At 35.7% G+C, this 24536-nt stretch overlaps 1 protein-coding gene across 5 annotated transcripts in view; it reads left to right on the forward strand.

Moving 5' to 3' along the window:
• Positions 1-24123, forward strand: part of LOC136032649 (uncharacterized) — a 49888-nt gene extending 25765 nt beyond the window's left edge. For 2 of the 5 annotated variants that reach the window (XM_065712930.1, XM_065712927.1), the window contains 5 exons: positions 6439-6601; positions 10678-10785; positions 13719-13859; positions 15855-15932; positions 23959-24123. In XM_065712930.1, the coding sequence (XP_065569002.1) occupies positions 6439-6601; positions 10678-10785; positions 13719-13859; positions 15855-15932; positions 23959-24073 (605 nt within the window). In that variant the 3' untranslated portion in view covers positions 24074-24123. Of the gene's footprint in view, positions 1-6438; positions 6602-10677; positions 10786-13718; positions 13860-15854; positions 15933-18301; positions 18349-23958 lie in introns of all 5 variants that reach the window. The other 3 variants (XM_065712929.1, XM_065712931.1, XM_065712928.1) reach the window with 3 other exon arrangements.
• The last annotated feature ends 413 nt before the right edge of the window (positions 24124-24536 follow it).

Here is a 24536-nt window from a genome sequence, read left to right on the forward strand (position 1 = left end):
TCAGTGCTATAGTTTATGAACGATTTATCAAAGTCCCAGTTGAAACTAGACTTAATCTTGTTTTGAATATCTGTGGTTCTGTCGTTTCCCTCGGTCTGTGGTGCTTATGGTATTTAGTTTTGAATTAAACCTACGTTGAAACGCCGAGAATCCTCAATTACCAGTTTTCAATATATTTAAGTCTAACAGCTTATGCCTAAGAAGGGGCTTAAAAAAGAAGAAGGATAAACCCGGAACTTCGACGAAAAGCTATTTTTGAAAGACGAGATTGTTGAAAACTTAATAATTGAACTGACAACCATAATCCACATGCTACATCATAGGCAGCGCAATAGCGCTGTCTAAGGAAAGAGCGATGTGGGCACAATGTATTTTTTTCTTTTTTTCTTTTTTTTTACCAGGGCACTTCCTATCGAAGGAGTTGTCGTAGAAACTTCGAAAAGGGCTAATTTGATTGGAAATTGAAAGGGCTAGTGCCTCTTTTTATTAGTCAAAGTTATTTGGAGGGCAACTAACCCACCTCCCACGCCCACCATTTTCCCAAACACATCAAATAAAAATTTTGAGATAGCCATTTTGTTCAAAGTAATTGAAAGGTCCAGAAATTCTCTCTTTGAGGATAACAACCCCCCCCCCCCACAGGCCTCAAGGCAAGGGTTATAAGTTATGCCCCGGGGCATATAAGGTTTATATAGAAACGGTGATCAGATAAACTTCGGAGGCGGCTCATTAGATTGTTAATCAAAAGTTCTAGTGTCCTTTTCCAGATTGAGAGTGATCGAACGATGGATACCCCCCCCCCCCCCCTCCAAACCTTGTATTTTCCCGAAATGCATCTGATAGAAATTCTGAGATGACTATTTGTTATTGTAGAAACTTTGAAAAAGGCTCATTCGCTTGAAAACTGAGAGGGTTAGTGCCTTTTGTATTGGTCAAAAGTGACTGGAAGGCAACAAGCCCCCCCCCCCCAATGCCCATCAGTTCCCAAAACACAACAAATAAAAATTTAAGATATCCATTTTCTTCAGCGTAGTTGAAAGGTTTGGGAAGTGAATGGAGGGAAGTCAGCCCCTCCCCCAAGCCGATCATTCCCGAAACATATCCGATCGAAATTTTAAGAGAGCTATTTTTTAGCATTGTTGAAAGGTCCAGTATTGGGGATGTCAATCTCCCCACAGTCTTCGGGACGAGGGCTGTAAGTTATGCAATTCCTTCATTGTTTACACATAGTATATGTTATTGAGAAAGGTATCCATGTTTGAACTTCACTTTCCAAGAAAATGAAGGGTATTCATGTGACACTTTCAGAGAATATTGAGGGAAGTGTTGAGCTAAATCGAAGCATGTTATGTGTATACGGATTGTCAAAAGGGTACAACACAGGAATAACTGAGTGTATTAATTTGGAAAATTGTGGAAATGACAAGGGAGATGATCAGAAAGGCAATATTTGCACGATATCAATATTACTACAACTACCACCATTACTACTACCACACTACTTCATTTTCAGTATTAAAAGGAAATTTGAACTAAATTGAAAGGTGCTATGTGCATGCATATTCTCAAAATAGCGTATATCAAAAGTTGATGTGGGTATTAAGATGAAACTTTCAGAGAAGACTCAAAAGAGAAGATCATGTCACCAAAAGGTAATATGTGCAAACTACTGGTAATACTACTATTACTGCTGCATTTACTACTAGTGCTACTGCTTCTATTGCAACTACTTGCAGGGATAAGAGCAATGAGATGAAAATTTCAAGAAGCATATAAACATACAGGCTATCAAAAGGATATATCAGCAATGTCATATTGATGGCTTTTGTATTAAATTGAAACTTCTATGACTAGATGAGAGGGATGTTTAACTGACCAAAAGGCAATAGGTTAATACTACTGCTGTTAGCAGTACTACAGATTTCAATACTATTACTAGTAATATCAATGCTACTAGTGTGACTACTATTAAAACTATGCCCAACGACATGAAGGTGAAGTTTTCAAGACATTTTCAGGGGGAAGATGACTAAATTAGAACATGCCCTCTGTATTCGGGTTGTCAAAAGAGTGTAACGGCAACATCTTAGGATCAGTTAAGTGTGTGAAGTTGAAACTAACAGGACTTCTTGTGAGGGATATTGAACTAATCAAAAAAGAATATTTGCATCCTAATGCTTTTGCTTCAAGTTCAAGTTTTTTTTTATTTGAACATTCACAAATAAATAAATAAAATACAACACTTTCGCGCTGGGGAAAACCTATGAGGGTTTGTATTCGCGCGAAAGTCCACATATCTACTTACCTATAATAACAAATTCAATCTCTCTTACTCATTAATACACAACTCTCTCTCCCCCCTTTCATTCCTCCCAACTCCACCTTACCCTCCTGCCCGCCCTTACCTTCCTAGCCCACCCGTACTTCCTTAGCCCACCCTTACCTCCCTAGCCCCACCCTTACCTTACGAACCCACCCTTCTTCACCTAATCACCCTACCACCCATAGTAAAATTCAACATTTATCCCCAAAAAATAATCTTTTGATTTCTTTTTAAACTGAAGTACGTGTTCCACCGCCCTAATGCTCACTGGTAGTTCATTCCACACACTTGGACCCAGGTGTCTAATTGAGAATGAAGACCGGGTACCATGACGTAAATCCACAACGATATCACTACTATGCCTTGTTCCATAATTAGGCAGATTACTATTTGTTTGTTAAAAACTCTTAAAGACATCCGGGGCTAGGCCATTCATACACTGAAACACAAATACAGCAGCCTGGTAATCTCTTATCTGACCGACATTAAGGAGCTTCAGCGACGTAAAGCAAGCACAGGTGTCATGCACATCCTGGACATATCTACCTGTTGTTCTAACAGCTTTATTTTGTAGAATTTGCACTGTTCTATAGTTGGATAAGAAGTTGCTGCTCCATAGGAGGCAGCCGTAAGAGATATATGGATAAACCAACGAATACAATATAGTTAAAAGTATCATCTGTGGGAGAAAGTGCTGCAGACTCATACTACTGGTACTGTTACTATTATTACTACCTCTATAACTGCTACTGCCACTAAAACTTAGGCTACTACAATTAATTCTAGAGCAACTACTGCTACTACTATTAAAACTAGAGATATTACGGCGATAAAGTTGAAATGCATATAAACTGTATGGAATTAAATCGAAACACACTATGCCCACACAGGTTGTCAAGGAGATGCATCAGAAATGCTTTAGGAATGGTCGATGGTATGTATTAAGCTGAAACTTTCAGCGTGTGTCGAGGGGGGTGTTAAAGAAACCAAAGGTGCTGTGCCCATACTGCTACTAATACTGCGTTAACTATTGCTATTGCGCTAGCTAAGGGTATTAAGGTGAAGCTTTTAAGGAAGGCGGATGTTGAACTAAAATATCAAAAGAAATAACTGAAGAACAATTTATATTATTATATAGTATTATACTTTTAACACTAACACAACTGTTAATGTTACTAATGACACTAAAGATATTAAGATGAAACTTTTAGGGAATGTTTAGGAATTTCAATTAAAGGAAATAACTGTAGGCACGCAGGTTTTCAAAAGTGCATATAAGCAATATTCATATGTAGCACCACTCTATAATAGCTAGTAATACTATTGAAACATTTAAAGTAGCTTATTCAATTCAAAATTAAAAGTTCTGATTCCCTTTTTAAGTGTAACAAGAGATTGGAGGGCAAGGAGCCCTTGTCTCAAGCCCCTTCTTTTTCCAAACACATCCAGTCAAAATTTTGAGACAGTCATTTTGTTGAGCATAGTAGAACGGTCCAGCAACTATGTCTTGTGGGATATTAGGCATGTCAACCCTTCGCAATTATGCAATTGGCCCATTGTGCTTTAAAACTAAATGATACTTTGAAATAAATCAAAAGGCATTGTGTTTATGATTGCCAATAAGATACCTTAGCAATATATTGAGAATGACTGGGGGTAATAAGTTGAAACTTTTGAGGATACTGCTATTACTACTTCTTCTCTTTCAATTTAAATAAATAAAGAGATTGTAAGTGTATCCAGGTTGCCAAAGAGCATAGATAGAAACTTTTGGGATTCATATTAAGTTTTAGTTTTCAGGTCAACTTTAGAATCTATAAAATTAAATTAAAAACACTATTTGTGTCAGGATTTAAAATTGTTGAAAAAGTTTCTCAAACATACAAATAGCAACCCATACTGTGGATTTTTATAGAAAAAAAAATGAAAAGATATGAAATATTATTATTTCCATGAAAAAGACTATGTCAGTAAAAAGACGAACAAATTAATTTAAAAAGCTTTTTCCACAAAACAAGTTTATCAAAGAAATGTAAAGAGCTCCATTAAGCCAAGAATGAATAAAAATAAAGTCAAATAACATTACAAGCGTGAAACTACCACAAATCACTATCAATAAATAAATGAAACTCAACAGAAACTAGATCTACGTTGTATGGGCAACGTGAGGTGTTGCGGCAACGTTTTTTCGGCTTCGCCGAGCAAAGTGTTGCGAGAGCACTCATTTTGGGTTTATTTCCTCGCTTCGATTAAACGCTGAAGTTGTTAATCTGTAAGGATCTTACAAAAAAGTCCCCTACATGTCTTAACACTGGAACCAAATTTGTCTTACCATCAAATGCACTGGAAACAAATAATAGGAACACCAACTAGCAAAAGTTGCAAACCCCTCATTGCCGAAGATGATGAGCTAACAGCCGACTGTTGCTTAAAACTCCCCTATATGTCCCACAATTGGTATCGGCCTATTTTCGGTTTCAGTGTGTACCTTACTGCTGAAGTTGTCAACCCCTTTAAACTTTCAAACTTACGTATGTCTCACGAAGGAATTTTTCTACCAAAAAATGGATGACATATAGCTTGATCAGCTCATCAAGAGCGATCGACTGCCGTCGAAAAAATATATCTGTCTTCGTTCAAAAGTTGACTTTTTTGCCGTATTCCAAGTTTCTAACGTCATCACTTAGACAGGAGCAAAGGATAAACTCTAATTTCTTTAGAAATGAGAGAACCTTTAAAGCACAAGAGACACATCTGATACCATTTCTCTATTGCAATCCCAAGTGCGAAAAGCCGAATGATAAACTCAGCTGAAATCACGAACAGAAATGGGTAGAAACAATAGATAACAGCGCTTTCGGACCTGTGGGAAAATGCCACTTTTTTGTTTCTGTAAGTTTTTCTATTTACCACTCAAAGAAGATATATTGGCTGTGGCGCCGGGTAACTACCGCATATATTTAACACTTATAGATTGTAGTCCATCTTCATTTTGAAACTGGTGCCTGCCTGCTTGCCTGCTAGGACAGAGCTATCCACTCGAAGGCAGAAACATGGTTTGATGAAACGAAAGCTTGACTGCATAACTTCAGATAGTTCTCTCTGACATAGGCTATAAAACTCCACTTCACTTCACACATTATAGGCTCTGGCTCAAGGACAAGCAAAAACCATCCTTTTTGACCCCAGGCAAGAGTTCTACGAAGCTTTCCAAAATGCAAAGTCATATTCATCAATCCGGCCTAAGGTCCACGCTTTCAGTAAAAACCGCAGAGGTTAGACCCTTACCACTTTCTAGGAATAAGCTGAAATCGGGGCACTAGGAACAAAAAAAAAAAACACGACAAAACCAAAGTGTTGCTTCCGCAACACAATTACAATAAATAACCAAGTCAAATTCAAAACGAGCTAAAACTAACAAGAGTTGGGGTGATAACCCCCATGCCTTCTAAGGACCAGAATGCAGTTTGTGCTTTACTGAAAACAAAATACGTTTGAAATGTTTTCACTTTTCTTACTTACATAAATATGAAATTATCAAAAATTTTAAGGTATAAATATCAGTATATGTCAATTAAAATGACAATCCACTGTCATTTTTTTTTCAGTAAAGCACAAATTGTGTCCTGGTCTTGAGATGGCATGGGGGTTATCAGTCTTAATCATGTTAATGTTTGCTCATTTTGAGTTTTACTTGGCTATTTATTGTGATTTCTATTCGTTTTGAGTTTCATTTATTTATTAATAGTGATTCGTGGTAGTTTTACGCTTAGAACATTATTTGACTTTTTTTGCTCATTCTTGGCATTATGGAACTCTGCTTTTCTGTGGAAAACTTGTTTGTGGAAAAAGTTTCTTAAATTAATATTAGACTAAAACGTTTTTTTTTTTCGACGTAACACCTTAAATTAGGTATCCTTTTTCCAGACCACACTGCCTTTCTATGACGAACAAATACTTTTGTACCAGTGTTCGCTGTCTAAATAAATGGATTAATTCTCGTTTTAACGTTTATTTGTTCGTAAAATCGTTCTAGTTCAAAAATGTTCTAGTCAAAGTTCTCAGTTTTGTATAACGATGAAACATTTTAACTTTGCCACTTTCTTGCATGCTAGCCGAGCTACGTCGAAGCCTATGTGATTTCCTTTCATGTTCTCGCTACTGGGAGGATATCATGGGCGGAGACAGGAAATTTCCTTGGATTGCTGCTGGATTACTTGTTATACTCCTTTCTTTTGGAGTCTGTATTGCTTATTATATTGTATGGGGTATAACCGAGTAAGTAGCGGGTATCTGTTAGCATGATGGCTTCCTTTTTTGTTTCTTTCCTCGGTTCTATGTTCTGGCACTCAAATCAAACGGTTTCATAGTCAGGAAAAAGGCCGATATTGCACATGTTCGGCAAAAACAAGGCAAAACAATCATTTTGGTGTTAACAAAACATTAAAATTGAGTTAATAATTTATTTATTCATTAATGGAAAATTGTAGAGCATAATGTTTGTCGCTTAATTGATGTATGCTTAACCAATAACTCACAGTTTAAAAAAAATATAGCGTAAACAGGGACAGCCTTGTGGTGCTGCCCAAGTAAAAAGCCATGTGGATAGCGTAAACAGGGACAGCCTTGTGGTGCTACCCAAGTAAAAAGCCATGTGGATAGCGTAAACAGGGACAGCCTTGTGGTGCTGCCCAAGTAAAAAGCCATGTGCCTTCCTGCATTTATTTATTGTTTTTCTTTCTTTACTTGTTTTCATTTATTATTTTCTTTTCTTTCATGAGAAGACATCACTTATAGCTGAATTTGATTTTCACTGTATTGTGGCACTTCTAGCTACTAGCGGCACCATTACTGCGGCACTTCCTGGCTTTTATTATTAAAACCTATTCCAGTGATTGATAAGTATTATTAGACAAGTGTTATTGTCATAAAGGTTAATTGTGTAAATAACGATAGCTAGGGCAATGGTCCTTTGTTTAAAAATGGTACTTTCGTTACAATGGTACTTTGTTCAGGGCAATGGCATTTTTGGTCATACCTGAATTATGCCTGTTTAAAAGGGATTTGTCCAGACGTTTCTCTTATTTTCGTAATCTGATAGTACAGATGATAGCAATGTAGAATCCACCTAGCCCAGGTCGTAGTACTCGAATCATATCGTCAGGGAGAAGAGTCTTAAGAGCCAAACTTAAGAACCCGTTTGCTATCGTTAAGTATGGAAAAGCGTTTTGTATTCAGAACAACCTAATTTCGTAGAATTACTAATTATAAGGATTGGGCTCTTACCACCTTTTCTGGGTTGGGTTGTTTATTTCGCTACCAATTATATGATTGGTAGAAAAATTGCTAGTCAGTTATGTCTCACTAGTAAAGGCTGTAATCTTTGGAGCCTTCATTTACCTCCATTTTTTTTTTCTTCGATACGCTGTAAATTGTAAATTGTCTGAAAGAAAATCGAGGAATATGTAAAGCAAATAAAATAGTTAATCTATGTTTGTCTTCCTTATTGGCAACCAGTCAATAGATATGAGGGCTTACAATTTAATAGCTTTATTTTAAATAAAATGGCCCAATGTGGTGTTATTTTACATGTTCACCTCAATATTTTGATTAAACTGTGCTCAAATTAAGGGACATTATTAGCTTAATTTTCTTTTATTGTCTTAATCTAACCCGGCACCTTGCCCAAAAACATCGAATTCTACTCATGATATAGTTTGTTTCTTATAGACCTCTAGAATGAATGTCAAATATCCAATTTAGATGCGAATCAATTATGAATGAAGGCGTTTAATTAGTGTATAATCTTTCTGAGCCCCCTGCAATGGCTTTGTCATATATCTTTCCAAAGCAATATTTTTTTACAATGGCTATCCCAGGCCTCTCCCATCAGTCAACAATAAGAAAACATTTTAAAAGTATTTAATTAACACATATAGAACTGATGCTGGAAAGTAAATTAAAGTTTCACTGCAGCATAAGCACTAGGCAGTTTCACTAGGCGAGTGGTTTGCCTGCTAGACTTGAAATCCTTTGTCTCTGAGGACGGGGGGTTGAGTCCTGATGTCGCTGGTGATTTAGTTTGGAGCGGAGGTCGGTGGCGTGGCTCTGTAAGCTCAGCCAAAGTTGAATCAGCTCTGAATGGGTACCTGGAGAAATCTGGGGAAATTAAACAGGAAGAGTGTGCGAAAGCACAGGATGGCTACCCCCCATTGCACTTCCTGGCTGAAGGGCCATGAAACGGAGAACAGCACCGACGTTATGGACTGTAAAATCCAATATTGTGTTCTTTACCTTTATCTTTATTGGGAATCGACAAGGTTTCATTCTCCCAAAAGTATTAACTATAGTATCTAGACACAGTGATTTTACAAGAGCTTTTCGACGAAACATAGACATCAAAGGATTGAGCCTTCTGTCGGCCATTTTCAGTCTACGCTAGGTTTTAATCGGGCTTCTTGAACCTGAATCTCCCATTACTAGCAGTTATTATAGACAGAGTGATGCATTTAGTATATTCTAAAACTTCGAGATTCGCTTCTGATATTTTTTTTCTGGCAATTATGGAGTTCTAAAGCATCTTTTGGCTTATTAGCCAAAGGGTGAATAAATTTGTCATCAGATCTGTTTCTGAGGTAAACGGAATTAATTAAATGCAAGCTTCCTTGTAATGCCCTGCCATACTTTCTCATGGTCAACAAAGTCAAATTGCACGTAAGCTGGAAGCCTTTAGTTGTTTAGATGAAGAATTAGAATGCTACAAATTTTGCGAAAAAGCTCTCCAGCGAGACTGAAGTCACGAGAAATTTCTTTTGCTTTCTACTAGATCTTATTAAACGCTTGGTTGAGACTAGGGTGGGCTGAATGATATCAGTTTCCATCTCTTAAGAGATGATATGGATCTCTGGGACGACCCATAGGTCATGTCTCTGTTCCTAGCCACTCAACGAAAAATCCAGCTGGGCGGCCTTGCTGTGGCAGGAGGGTGGCGACAGTTTCTCAACCTGTCCTTTGACAGATGCCTGATAACACCCTGAAGGTGTGCCGTCTGGGATTGGGAATTAGATGTTTAAATTTATTCCCGTGAATCGTACTGAAATAGAGTCATTAACATCGTGCATCTACGGCATCCCCGGCAAGCAATGCACCGGAGGCTCCGGTGACCCCGAAGAAATGTCAGCGAGCCAGTTCCCTATTTAAAGACAACAACCCCTCAGTTTGGGGTCCTTGAATTACTTGTTTTTATTCCTGATGGACAGGACTCCTTTCTCTTCTTCATGTCCGGCCCAAGTATTGTTTTGGATCAAGCCGGTGTAGGGTATCTCCTGAATAACAGAACCATTATCAGCCTCATATAATGGCAAGCTATCTCCTCACGATTGGGCATGGCCAGCTTTAAGAGCCACTCTTTTAATATCATTGCTATTGTCCCATATGCTCCCATGAGAATCTCTTAAGAATCCGTAATAAACGAGTTCCATAAGCTAACAGAGTTAGTTAGATTCATATCGAGGCATGACCTTCTGATCATGGCAGGCGATTTCAACACCCACGTCGGTAGCTGTGAAGCTGACAATGAAAATGCTATAAGTATATTTGTTCATAGTGTGTGTGCAACAGCACGCCGAAGTTGTCAACCCCTAATGTTTTTTTAACGATGTATTTGACCACCTTAACTAAGAAGATGACCGTGCTTTAACAATTTATAACTAAGCCAGAATAATTGAGAATGAATAGAGCAATTAGAATCGTAGATTAACTAGAAGAACAAGAATAATTAAGTAACGTTCTTCGAAATCACATTTATCGTCTAATATTTCAACTACTAGAATCAAAAGACCTACTGAAAGAAATCTGAGCTGACTCTAGATGAATAAGAAGCAACAAAATCAGTAACCCTGTCCATCACAGAGTGAATCAAAAGGAAAAGGGCTTGACTGAAAAGCCCGCGACTGCTAAAGAAGAAGAAGAAGAAGAATCACAGTTTTTATGTGTGAATTGGTCTAATATGCGTCCAACGGTAAAAAAAAGCAAAACATGTTTTTTAGTGTTTCAAATAAAAAACAAAAGTGGAAAAAAAGGGATAATATTAAAGCAGAAAATTGAAAGTGGTTTTTAACTGCAGTTTTTTCTTATTTTTGTTTCTTTTTGCGTGGGAGGGGAGAAGGAAAGGGTATCCAAACAGCCTTTCCAGAGCCACCAACTCAAGCGTGTATAACTAACTGTTTTTAACCCCAAAATTCAGTTCTTTTGTTGTTCGGCTCTTTTTATATAATAGTTTTGGGCTAAGATTTTATACATTTAGAGAGGAATTTTAGGGTATTTATCCATTTCTTCTCTTTCTTTTCTTACAGGGAAGAGGCTCCAGTCAGAATAGTTCCTGCAATCAAAAAAGAGATAATTACTGAAAATTTACAAACAGAAAGAAAGGGTAGGTCGCGTTCTCAAGGCTGTTCAAAGAGGTGAGTTTAGCTAAATTTTGATTGAAGTCTAGTACAGTTAAACCCTTTCAGTTTCATTCTCACTCTATATACCTTTCCCTTCTCTTCCTCTCTCCCTCTGTCCTTGTCCTCGCTCTTTTTCTTTTTCGAATTTGACTTTTTTTGCAAAAAACTTCATTATTTGAAGTTTTTCAAACCAACTGTCTGCCTCTTTGGCGTATCCCTCTCTTTTTCTGTTTTTTTCCTCCTCTCTCTGTCTTTCTATATGTTTGTTTGTTATTATTCAAGAACTCTTCAATTGCTAAACTCCATTACTTTTCATTCCTTTTTAAACAAATATCAAAAGTTCAATTCTTTAGCAACTGAAGCAGATTGTCCAGATGAAATGAGTTTTCTGCAAAATGTGATTACTTAGCCAGAAACCTATGTAAGCCGAGTCTTCGTGCCTGTAAAGGTTGCTTATGATAATGTCAAAAAAGCTCTGGATAATCTCAGCCTTACCAATAGGATTAATGATAAACTTTACCGAACACTCCTTCCTGTCAGACCAGTCATTCCTAGATTTTATGGTGTACCGAAAATTCACAAACCAGATATACCCCTTAGACCTATTATCTCAACAGTAGGTTCAGCCACACAGAAGTTGGAAAGATATTTGGCTGGTATTTTAAGATCCATAACCCTCAGCAGCAAGCACACAATAAGAAATACTAAAGAAGTAGTTGATAAGCTAAATAGCATCAACATTGGGGAGAATACCACAATGTGCAGTTTTCGATGTTGTATCTTTATTTACCAGCATACTCTTGCCGCGTCTTATACCAGCTTTACAATCAGCTTTAGAAAAGGATGGTTCCTGGAGAGAACTGACTTGCTTGGACTCCACAGAAATCATTACTCTCACGTCTTTATGTCTCAGCAATGCTTACTTTACTTTCAGGCATCAAACTTATAAACAGATTTGGGGCATACCAATGGGATCAGCCTTGGCACCAGTTCTTAGCGAGGTGTTTCTACAACATATTGAAACTAATATCTTCAAACAGGACTTCAAGTATCTCCAACTCTACATGAGATATGTTGACGATTGCTTAATAATTTGGAATGGGGCACAAGACAAACTAATATCCTTTCTCAATATTTTTAACAAGCAGGACCCAGATATTAAGTTCACCATTGAACTTGAAAATAACTGTAATTTACCCTTCTTAGATGTCCTCATTACAAAACGAGAAACTAGGTTGGACTTGAGTGTGTATAGAAAGCCAACTCATAGTGATAGATATCTGAGATATGACTCCTATAACCACCCTATAGTTAAAAATTCTGTAGTCTATTCGTTGGTTGATAGAGCATTTCTGGTGTGCTCCTCTGATTTTGAGCTGAAGGCTGAACTTGATTATATAAGAGATGTTCTGATAGGTAACGGATACCCCCAAAAAGTCATTGACAAGGTTATTTTCAGGAGAAAGATGAGTGGAATTACCAAGAATTTCGCTCCTAAGATTGAAGATGATAAACCCCTTTTTGTCATTACCTTATATCAAGGGCATTACTGACATTTTAAGCTCCAAACTCACTAAACTTGGCTTTAAGGTGTTTTTTCCCTCTGGAAGGACTATTTCCTCCTTCTTGAACAAAGGCAAGGATAAGATTACTTCAGATCCACCAGGGGTATATGAGATTCCTTGCAGTTGTGGTGATACCTATATAGGTCGTACCATGAGACCTCTACATCACCGATTAAAAGAACATGCTGATTCCATTGATGCCTGCCTTAAAAAGACAAAGCTAAAGGAGGAAGGTAATTTCTCTGCATTGGCCCATCATATCCTTGAAAACCCTTCCCACTCCATTAAGTTTGACCAAGCCCAACTTATTTCTATTGTCCCACAACTCTTAAAGCAGAAAATCAGAGAAGCTTTGGAAATTGCTAAAAATAAACCAGCCATCAATAAAGACAATGGTGAGTTTCATATTAGCGAAATTTGGGAACCAATCACCCATAAATTGAAAACTCACAAAAGACTCCACCCCTTTCCTAAAGGCCCAACCTCTTTAAGATCCACCAGGACAGCAGCCATCAACGCCTCTACCAAAATTCGGGCCATGGTACAACAATAACTCCAGGTTCGGCTCATAATTAGTGTTGTTCAGTGTTTTTAGTTTTATTTATTTAGTGATTTTACTTTCCGGCAAGAAATTTGAATTAACCTGGTGATGACAGGCACAGGTCCTGTCGAAATTATCGTTAGAAGAAAAATCAGTCACCTGACATCCATAGCTTAGGTAAGCTTATTACCTTCTATCATCATTATGTTTCTCTCTCTTTCTCTCTCTCTCTTTCTCTCTCTCTCTCTCTCTTCTCTCTCTCTCTCTCTCTCTCTCTATCTCTCTCTCTTTCTCTATCTTTCTATCTCTATCTTTCTCTCTTTTTCTCTTTCTCTCTCTCTCTTTAGTGATATCGAATGACAATAGCCTGATGTCGCATCCTTTTGCTAAAAGTTCGATTTGACTGGAAGCGCTTTTGTAAACTTTTCTGAGGAAGCATAGAAGGCTGATAGTCCTACATAAGCCCACGCTCGTTAGATAACTATTCAACTTAGGTATAGGACTGGCATGGGGGATTTCAATGTATAAAGAGCAAAAACACAGCTGGGAAAGTGATGACAAAGGTCCAGCTAATTCGGCGCTGAGGAACTTCAACATAACCTATCAGCATCCGTGGATTTGGTCACATCAAGACGCTGAAGAATGCGAAGGACTTTAGGGGATAAATATTCCACAAGATTGAGGACAGTACCGGTTTGATCAGGAAAATCGGTAGCTTCTTTACTATATTTGTCCAGTTTTGAAAATTCGGCTTTTAGCAGAAGCTTCTTTTCTTTTGGATTTCCCGGTGATTAGGTTTTATTAAAATGATTTTATTTTGTCAATTTTTTATTACATTTTAGTATTTGTAACGAGGAACATCCAAAAGAGGGTAACTCCACTCTTCCCAGAAAGATTCGGCATCACAGGGAGGATGTAAGTGGAGATCGAGAAGACGAACTATCCGCTGCTGATGATTACAGAAGACGTTCTATGACTGATAAGTATGAGACTTATGTAATTTTTCTTTTTTTTTTCAATATTTCTATCTCTGAAATAAGTGATTCTATTAATTTAGTTGTATTATTTAATTTAACGTTTCGTCTCCCACTCTCACGGGCCAAAGAGCGTTTTTGAAGTCCTAAAGCTTTGTCATTTTTCTATGATTTATTAAATAAGTTGATTGATTGAATAGCTTCTCCTGCGAACAGCAACAAAACTTGATGGCTGAAAAATAGTTGTTGAAGCCTCTCTATTTCCTTAAAAGCAAAGGTGTAAGGAAGACCTTGGTCTTGGGTATAGGGAATGCCTTGGGTATAAGGCACGTCTAGGACATAGGAAAACCCGCTCAAACATCAAATGAATATTTCGGCCCTACATCAAAGGGCCGTCCTCAGCTAAACACATGCAATTAAAATAAGGCTTACAGTTAAATGCTGTAAAAACGAAGTGTATTCGTTTTTTAAATCCTTATAAAACAGAAAATACTTCTGTTAATCTAAAAACAAAACGTAAAACAAGAAAAGTTCAAAATCAGGAGAGATGGAGCAAAATATCACGGTGGGTAATTGAATCCCCTCCCATAGTGCTAGATAGTAGGATTGAACCACTTCAACGAAGTTTAACCAAGACTGATAGATTCATTCAGGTGAAATAAAAGTTAAGAACGTGTTTTTCTTAACTTTTTTTCTCGACTCTCTCTCTCTCTCTCTCTCTCTCTCTCTCTCTCTCTCTCTCTCTCTCTCTCTCTCTCTCTCTCTCTCTCTCTCTCTCTCTCTCTCTCTCTCTCTCTCTCTCTCTCTCTCTCTCTCTCTCTCTCTCTCTCTCTCTCTCTCTCTCTCTCTTTTCCTTTCTTTTTTTTCTACTTTTGACGGAGGAGCACCCTGACAAACAGCTAGACAGATTTGGTATTCAGATGATGTGTTCTAGATTACCCCCCCCCCCCGCCCAAAAAAAAGAAAATATGTGAAGTGTTCACTTCTCAAATTTAGATTTTTATATGTATGGTAAGGTTTTTAAATTTTGTTCAATATATTCTAGGTGGTCCTAAAAGGCTTAGAAAAAGACTTAATACCACTGGGAGAAGAATACCACCTTATTCTTTTTATGAATAAAAATGAATGAACAAACAAAGAAAAATACATTCAACTAAACATGACTTCACTGATTTACATAAATCCCACCTTGAGTGTTCCCAGAACTGTTAGCATAGGTTATGAAATATGGGAACCTGAAAATACAAAAGAAAACGTAGCACCAATGTCTGCCACTGGTTAGGGGCAACGGGCCACAATTTGGGGGTCATTCTTTTGTTACTTCTATAGGTAAAATGTAACACATCTGGAGCTTCCAAAAAACATTTGAGGTAGGGGCGCAGAGCGTCCAAATCAAACCATATGTCATGTCTTTTTATAATTAGAATATAATTAGAAATAACAGAATATAATTAGAAATAAAGAAGTGCCATTTTACCCTGACTTCCATACATAGGTGAAATCTCCAAGAATTCTCCAGGGCAGAGATTCGCAATGTCTGAATTGCACTATTTATTTTGTTCTGTAGTATTAGGGGCGATTTTAAGGGGAGAACAGAGGGGCTACTTGCCCCGGGTGCAGAAATTTTAGTGGCACAAAATTTCAAATAAATAATCTAACTATTTTAATTATTTTGTAATTTTAAATTTTTATTTTTGTTGAAATAAAGTGAATGGTGCAGTTAATAAACAAAGTAATTGATATATTTTTAATTAGTTAATAAAATAAATAAAAAAAAACTAAATAATTAAATAAAGATTATTAATAATAATTTGCTAGTTAAATATTTTAAATAATAAATAAAAAAATGAGAAAAGTTATAAATTGATTAAAAATTGAAAACAATTTTGTTAACAAATGATTTGTTTTTAATCTTTTATGTTCTGAAATGTGTTTACTTTACATTTATGCTATTATTGACAAAAATTGAAGTGATTCCATATGAATGAATGTTTAATTTTGTAGGTATTTGTTAAACCGCTACTTAGCAATGCAATTATGGAGAAGTCCTCTGGCTAGAGGAATGTCGATGCCATGTCTAAGGTGCCCAATCAGTGTTAGCTAATAGATAGATTTTCTTAGTCAGTAGATAGTCAATCTTTGTCTCTCTTTTTTTTCTTTTTTTTCTGTAGTAGAATATGACTGTCAAGAAAATCCATTTTCCAAATCCATTCAGGGACAACCTTCAATTAAATAGCATGCCAGAAAAGATTATTCGGCCAAAAATAACCTACCAGAATAAATAAAACCCCAAAGAATTATCGACTAATCAAGAATCAGTGCAATGTTATTTAATAAAAAGAAAAATCACAGAAGAAATAAAAGAAAGTAATATATAAAGATAATAAATGACCATATAACGTAATAATAGGTAAATAAATAATTGTATATAGCATAACAAAAAAGACGACACTCAAAGATTTTCTAAATGTTAGCCTTGGAGATGTTGTTGGAGGCTGTGGAGCTTTTTTATTTTTAATTTGCTATCATTTAAAAAATTTGAAAGGGGCAAATTTTTCCTTATCTTGAGAACAAATTGAGTTTCTTTTCTGTCATTTCTTTCAATAGTTTTCATACTTTATTTTTTGAGAAACTTCTACCGTATATTTTTTATTTTGTTTAACTAGAAACTCAAAAAAACGAAATTCGGGGAATTATTGCCGGAAATTGTAATATTATAATGTTTCGAAGTTACTATCATTTGCGAAATAAAAAAAAGGAACAGAAAAATTGACTGTGTGTTGATCATATTTTGTTCAGTATAATCAAATGCCATGATCTTATTTATCCCAATTCTTGTAGCTCAATGAAAATTTCTGTTATGGCAACATTCAGTTGTATGGCAACAATATAGTTCGATATAGTTGAACTAAATGATAAGATAATATTCAGTCTGTAGTGTATGTGTTCCAATAAAATCTATAGTATATACACAACAGAATTCTTTATTTTTCTTTGTCTTCTTCGACCTTATCGAAAGGTTATTAAAATGGTATCAACTTCACATAATTCTTCGTCAACTTCATTAGAATTCTAGTATAGAAGTTAGTAGAATAGATAGACTTCTATAGTGCCTCAAATCTAGAATTCAAAATATGGGTAGCAAAAAAGTAGTAAAAGTAGAAAAAAAAGTAGCAAAAAAGTAGTAAATAGGTAGCAAAAAGAGACGGGGAGAGTTGATTTTCTTTTCTGTTTTTTCGTTTCTTGTTCAACTTCATTAGAACCTTTTTAAAGCCGTATTGACTTCATACAAAACTTCATTGATTGCATTAGAACTAACGTATGGAACTAGGTAGAATAGAAAGGCTTGTTTTGCACAGTAGCACAAACTAACATACTAGATCATACAAATAAGACACCACCAATATGAATATCACACAAATTTAATCAAAATTTTAGTTTTTTTATTTCTTTTATATTCGGTGTTATATTTTTCTGCAGTTCTACAGTTTTAACGCTTCAACGTCTGACGATAGTTATCATATCTTTCGATACATAGTGTTCAGTTTTATCTATCTATCGAATAAAATTCACTTTACGTATTTGTTACATAGAAAAATACGTTAGAAACGGCAAAATCGGAAATGTTTCTGTTTTTAAGCAAGTTTTAAAAAAGGCAAGTTTTTAAGCAAGTTTCTAAAAAAATTCCGCAAATCGGGCTATAATTTTTGGGAATTCTCTTATGGAGATGCAAAGTTTAGATCCACTGTGAGGACCCTGACCTACAAGGGGACCAGCCCCCCTCATATACGTAATAATTTTTGTTCGTTTGAAACTTAAATGTTGCTCCTTATTTTCAGTTGAAAAAACTTATTTATTTATTTAATTTCTCATTGTTATTTTAAATAGCCTTGGAAAATCCAGCGCCCCCTTCATGTAAATTCTCTTCCTCCATGATAAATTCCTCCGATAAAAGATCCTCTCACATAACAACCTCCCCCTTCCCCCCAAAGTTGGGGAAAAATTAAAAAATTAACAGTTCTGGAATATATTCTCTGATCATTCAACCATTCCCAACCAGCCCAGTCAACATATACACTAATTAGTTAACCATAAAGATCATTTTTGAGAGTTGAAAATAATTGATTTTTTTTACAATAGAGCCAGTTTCCTGACCCTGGAAATTAAAATCAAAACATTTTGATTAAATTTGTGATATATTCATATTGGTGATGTCTTATTTGTATGATCTAGTATATTAGTTTGACACCTTCAAAGTCAGGGTGCATGGTGTGGACCCTGACCTGGAAATTTTTGACCTACTAAGTCTAGAATAAATTTGAAGAAAGTGTATTTTACTGATTTTTCTCAGCCTCTTATTTGGAAAATGAAAAAGATCCTTCTAATAAAAGCTTTTAGGGTCTTTCCTCATTCATTTGACTTGTGATTCACATAAAAATATTATTTTTTAGTTCCCAACTTGGTCGTCATAAGACTGTTTCTTAAACTCCGCCCATTTGTAAGTTTACTTTAAATGCTAATCGCTTCTTTTTTCTTAGTAAATTGTGTAGTTAGACCTTAGACACTATGCCCAGGCCTCATTATAGCAACACTTGAGAATAAATCTAAAGAATTGTGGCAACTTATAAGAGCGGAAATTGGCTCTATTGTAAGAAAAAAATAAACTATTTTCAACTCTCAAAATGATATGTCTGGTTGGGTTGGATGGTCTGGTTGGAAATGGTTGAACGATCAGAGGGTATATTCCAAAACAGTTTATTTTTTAAATTGTTTAAAAAAACAACAAAAAGATAATACATTAAAAGATCATAATAAAAAAAGTAATATAGTGTATATAAGATAATCGTTATAAGATAATGATTAGACCCAATTCATTAGAAATATTTTGTTTTATTTTCAACGAGTAACGAAAAATCACAAGCAAATTGCATTACTATAAGTGCAGTATATATTACAACTTTAGCCCTCTTGCGTATTGTAAGCATTTTAGGGTCTAATTCTGTTTTTATATTTATTTTTTGCTGAAGATAACAAAAATAATAAAATAGAAAGTGTATTAGATAATAAAAATACTAAAGATAATATAAGATATTAAAATAGAAGGAAATAAATATAGAAGATATTTAAATGATGATAAAAATGATTGATCGCAAATGAATTGTGGTGCATACCCAGAGGGAGTAATAAAATAAAAAGACTGGTCTTATTGGGTATGGCTGACTGATCAAAGGGTATGTTCCACAGCCCAGCTATCATTAATTATGCTCATTAAAAGAACTAAGAAAAGAAAATAAAGAAAAAGATAATACCTGAAAATATCATTTAATAAAAAAAGTAATATAATAGAATGAAAAAAAACATTAAACCAAACTCATTAGAACTATTTGTTATTGTTTTCTGTCCGATACCCCGGATAAAAAAATTTATAACCCATTCGCATTAGTGTAAATGCAGTATGGATTGTAACGTTAGCCCTTTTGTGTATTATAAATATTTTAGGGGCTAAGTCTGTTTTTATATTTTATTTTTTGCTGAGTATAATAATAAAACAAAAATAGAAGATAACACAAAGATAATAGAAATAATTGATCATAATTGGTTATCATGTGCACCCTGAGGCAAGATTTAAGGCTTAATTTTTGGAAAAAAAAATTTAAATTATAATTTTTATCACTTTTAACCAATTTTGTCGTAATTTTGGAAATGATGGAGCATGGAACCGCAATTTTCCGATCAGTATGATGAATCTGGCTAAAGGTACAAAGATATGGTATTATTAGACAATGCTTTGGAAGAAATTTAGTATTGATACACGCTTTCCTGACAAATATCTTAACATTTTGAATATTCAGTTCTATAGTACAAGTGCGACGTTAATATTAAAGAAAAATAAGTATCATTCGTGAATCTTGGCAATTCTATCGATTTGTGTGACTACAATGTGACTTGGGCATTAAAAGCATGGTATCTATAATCCCCCTTTGTTTTCCGGCTTTATTTTTTCTACTACAGTCTTTATTTTCTTTAAGATGTATGTCCAATTTTTTTTCTATAATTTTTCCCCCTTTGTTTTCTGGCTTTATTTTTTTACTACAGTCTTTATTTTCTCCAAGATTTATGTCCAGTTTTTTTTTACAATTTTTTCCCCCTTTGTTTTCTGGCTTTATGTTTTCTACTATAGTCTTTATTTTCTCTAAGATTTATGTCCAGTTTTTTTCTACAATTTTTTCCCCCTTTGTTTTCTGGCTTTATTTTTTCTACTACAGTCTTTATTTTCTCTAAGATTTATGGCCAATTTTTTCATCGTAAATAGTAAGAATAAAGTTATATTTTTAAGTAGATTTTTCATTGATTAGTTGTGGTGAGCCTTTTTTGCATGGCCGTACGATTTTTTTCAGTCGTCTAATTTAAGGTCTGTTTCTTGCCGTCCCAATTGTTTCTATAAGAAAAATATGTTAGCTGGCGGAAACAAAATTGTTTCCGCGAAACCGTTTTTAAAACTAAGAGATTGGTAAATATTTGTGGATTTTGGACGGGAAATTTTAAAAAGGTAAAATCGTGAACTGTAAAAGATTTGAAATGACATTTTAAACTTCAACACGTTTAAAAATAAAGTTTCTCCGAGAAGAAAAATTGGAAGTCTTGGTAAACCGTATTTGTATGGCCGTGCGATTTTTCTTAGCTTTTTTTAAGGCCTGTTTTTATAGCACTTGGTATTAACCAAGTGACATATAGCGATCGCAAATTCTGTCGGTCGGTCTGTCCCGGTTTTGCTACTTTAGGCACTTCCAGGTAAGCTAGGACGATGAAATTTGGCAGGCGTATCAGGGACCGGACCAGATTAAATTAGAAATAATCGTTTTCCCGATTTGAACATCTGGGGGGGGGGTGGGGGCCCGTTAATTCGGAAAAATTGAAAAAATTAAGTATTTTTAACTTGCGAACGGGTGATGGGATTTTAATGAAATTTAATGTTTGGAAGGATATCTGTCTCAAAGCTCTTATTTTAAATCTCGACCAGATCCGGTGACATTGGGGGGAGTTGGAGGGGAGACCTAAAATCTTGGAAAACGCTTAGAGTTGAGGAATCGGGATGAAACTTGGTGGGAAAAATAAGTAGAAGTTCTAGATACGTAATTGACATAACCGGAACGGATCCGCTCTCTTTGGAGGAGTTGGGAGAGGGGAGGATTAATTCTAAAAAATTCGGAAAAATTTAAAAAAAGAGGTATTTGTAACTTACGAACGGGTGATCAGATCTGAATGAAATTTGATGTCTAGAAGGATCTTGTGCTTTAGAACTCCCATTTTAAATCCCGGCCAGATCCGGTGACATTGAAGGGAGCTGGAGGGGGAAACTGGAATTCTTAGAAAACGTGAAAATCGAGGTATCTTACGAATGAGTGATGGGATCTTAATGAAACTTGATGTATAGAAGAATCTTATGTCTCAGATGCTCCATTTTCAATTCGAATTGGATCCGGGATATAGAGGGTTGGAGGGGGAAAACAGAAATCTTGGAAAACGCTTAGAGTGGATAGATCGGGATGAAATTTGATGGGAAGAATAAGTACGAGTTATAGATACGAGATTGACATAATTGGTACAGATCCGTGCTCTTTGGGGGAGCTGGGGATTGTTAATTTGGAAAAATTAGAAAAATTTATGTAATTTTAACTTAAGAACGGGTGACCAGATCTTAATGAAATTTGACATTTAGAAGGAACTCATGTCTCAGAGCTCTTATTTCAAATCCCGACCAGATCTGTTGACATTGGGGGGGAGCTAGAGGGGGGAACTGGAAATCTTGGAAAACGCTTATAAATGTCGTAGATACGTGATTAATGTAACCGGACTGGATCTGCTCTCTTCAGGGGAGTCAGGAGGTGGGGTTCAGTGTTTTGGCGAGTTTGATGCTTCTGGACGTGCTAGGACGATGAAAATTGGTAGGCGTGTCAGGGAGCTGCACAAATTGACTTGATAAAGTCGTTTTACTCGATTCGACCATCTGGGGGACTGAAGGGAGAGGAAAAATTAGAAAAATTGAGGTGTTTTTAACTTACGAGTGGATGATGGGATCTTAATGAATTTTTGTATTTAGAAGGACCTCGTGACTCAGAGCTCTTATTTTAAAGCCCGACCGGCATTAAGCCTCTGATTTTCCTTTTAAAGCAATCTATTGATTCTTAGAATTTTGCTAGAGCTCATACCATACGAGCTTTTGGCTCTTCCGACCTCGTCACAAGTGCCATATGAGCTCTTAGCTCTTGATTTTCGTCCAAATTATTTCTAAAAAACAATAGTTTCTAGAAAAAAATATTGGCTCACGGAAATACAGTTGTTAAGTAATAAATGTGTTTCTTATAATTCATAGGAGCTTATTAATTGGGCGAGAAGTTTTAAGATAGTATATTTAAAGGTTGAAAATTTAAAACAAAATTTTAAACTTCAAAACGAGTTTAAAAAAAGTTTAACCGTGAAAAAAAAATTATACTAAATCAGAAATTTGGTATAGCGAGATCTATGTGTTACCTTGGAGTTATACCGTTATTCTCGATAATGAAATAATAACAAGCAAAGTAGAGTCCGTTGGTATATGGGACATATTCTCCCCATTCTCCCTCCAAGACAACCCTCGTTTTACCAAGAAGTTCGTAGATGTATAGAAAGGGTATTGTGGCTAAGCTAAGGAGATATGGTCATTGTTCTTCTCCATGGCCGAGTTAGTGACTACCTTGCGGCAATTAACTGAGGGTATATTATCGGAGAAAGAGGGGGGGATATTTCCGACTGATAAAATAAAAATAGGGAAATAAGTAAAGTGTGCAAGATGATCAATGAAAACCTAAAAAAAAGGAGATTATAAGCAGACTTTTTATTGTAATTAAAAATAAATGAAAAAATCTAGAGAAAATTATCTAGTATTCGCTCATATTTTTGTTCAGAAAGTGTGAACGCACTTCCTTGTAACTTACCCTTATAGCGCTGAGGAAGGGAAGTTGTTATCCTCCCGAGATATTTGTTGGCCTTAAAAAATCCGTTCTTTGCATCATTTTTTTATTTATTTTTTTTTTGTGGTAAGCCACTTTGGTTTACGAAACTCTTTAAAACGTACTTTCTAATACGGAAGCAAAGGAAAGCAATCTTTCCTTTTCTTTTCGATAGTCCACGTGTTAGAAACGACGAATGCATTCATTGTCTTGATTGTCAGAGGTTCCTCGTTTGGTCGCTAGATTTATGAGACCTTGGTTTTCTTTTAAGACACAAAAATCCTCACGCTTCGTTTCCGCCCTCGGGCTTTTGTTCTCAGAAATTTGTTCAAAACGAAAAATTAGCCAAAATCGTAATAGCTAATCAGATTTCTAAGAATTTGGGTTACCCTGTCTTTCCACCTATAACAGCGGAGAACGGCGAGGGGTTCAATGATAGTTTTGTTACATTCCTTGTTTCTCACCAGAGTCGTATCCAAGAGGGGGGAGTACCCGATTGGACCGGTCCTCCAAGAAAATGTACGACTCTTACAAAAGTAACAGAAAATACATGTAAACTCTTTTTTGTTGCGCTTTATAAAGCTTTTTTTTTTTTTTTTATCCTCCCAACAATAATCCTAGATAAGGGCTTGCTTCTCATACTTAAAATAAACGAGTTTGATCAAGGCAAAAAACTTCATAACAAATTATTAGGATTTTTTTTCTTTTTTTGCCACTCAATAAGTAACGCTGAAATTTTAAAAAAGTAACAGTAATTCTGAAATTTTCGCTTTATTTGTAACTTTTTTTTGAATTCTTCAAAATTTCGTTTATTTCATGTGATAGAACTGAATGAAGGTGAGACAAAATTCGTAGAGCGCTATGAATGAAATGAGGAGGAGGTTTTCTTAAGAAGGAGAGAAATCAGAGCTTCATTTATGGTTCGTAAGGATGAATTTATTTTGGGGGAGGGGCGCACAGCTTAGAAAAAACGCAACGAAAATTGACGAGTTTAGTGAAGAATATTAGAAACAAATCGTCAAATCTTAAAATTGGGGAATGACAGGCTTGACCTATCTAGGAGCGTGTCTGTTCTACGTCCACACGCATGAAAGAATGATTTATATTTGTTTTTCAAGGTTGTCAGGTCACACCAGCTCTCTACGCACTCTAGAGCACAACGACGTATGTGATGAATCCCTATGGCCTGTTGTTGAAGAGGAATCTGACGTTGAAGATCTTAATTGTCATTAATAGTTGATTTTATAGAAGTTGTTTTCAAGATAAACAAACTGTCAATTCAACTTTGCAAATGCAGAATGAGCTTCTATTTTCGATGATGAAGCAAGTCTAAGTTCCAATGGGAGTCGAAATTTGGCGCCGGTAGCTGGATACCACTTCACCTGATTGTCAATTCTTTCGTTTAATTTCTTTCCTTCTACCTTGTCTAGGTCTCTAGTACCTTAAAATTTTTCAACTTTTTTTGCAGTAAGACCGTATATGCCCTTTTTCTCATTCAGAAATAGTTGGGTAATGGAGCTCTTGAATTTTTAGGTCATATCGCGTGTCCCTAAAAAACTTCCCTCTTATTAATAATTTTTTATGGCACTTGGTATTAACCAAGTGACATATAGCGATCGGAAATTCTGTCGGTCTGTCTGTCTGTCCCGGTTTTGCTAGTTTAGGCACTTCCAGATAAGCTAGGACGAGGAAATTT

This window comes from Artemia franciscana, chromosome 11, assembly GCF_032884065.1.
Source record: "Artemia franciscana chromosome 11, ASM3288406v1, whole genome shotgun sequence".
Classification (NCBI taxonomy): Eukaryota; Metazoa; Arthropoda; class Branchiopoda; order Anostraca; family Artemiidae; genus Artemia; species Artemia franciscana.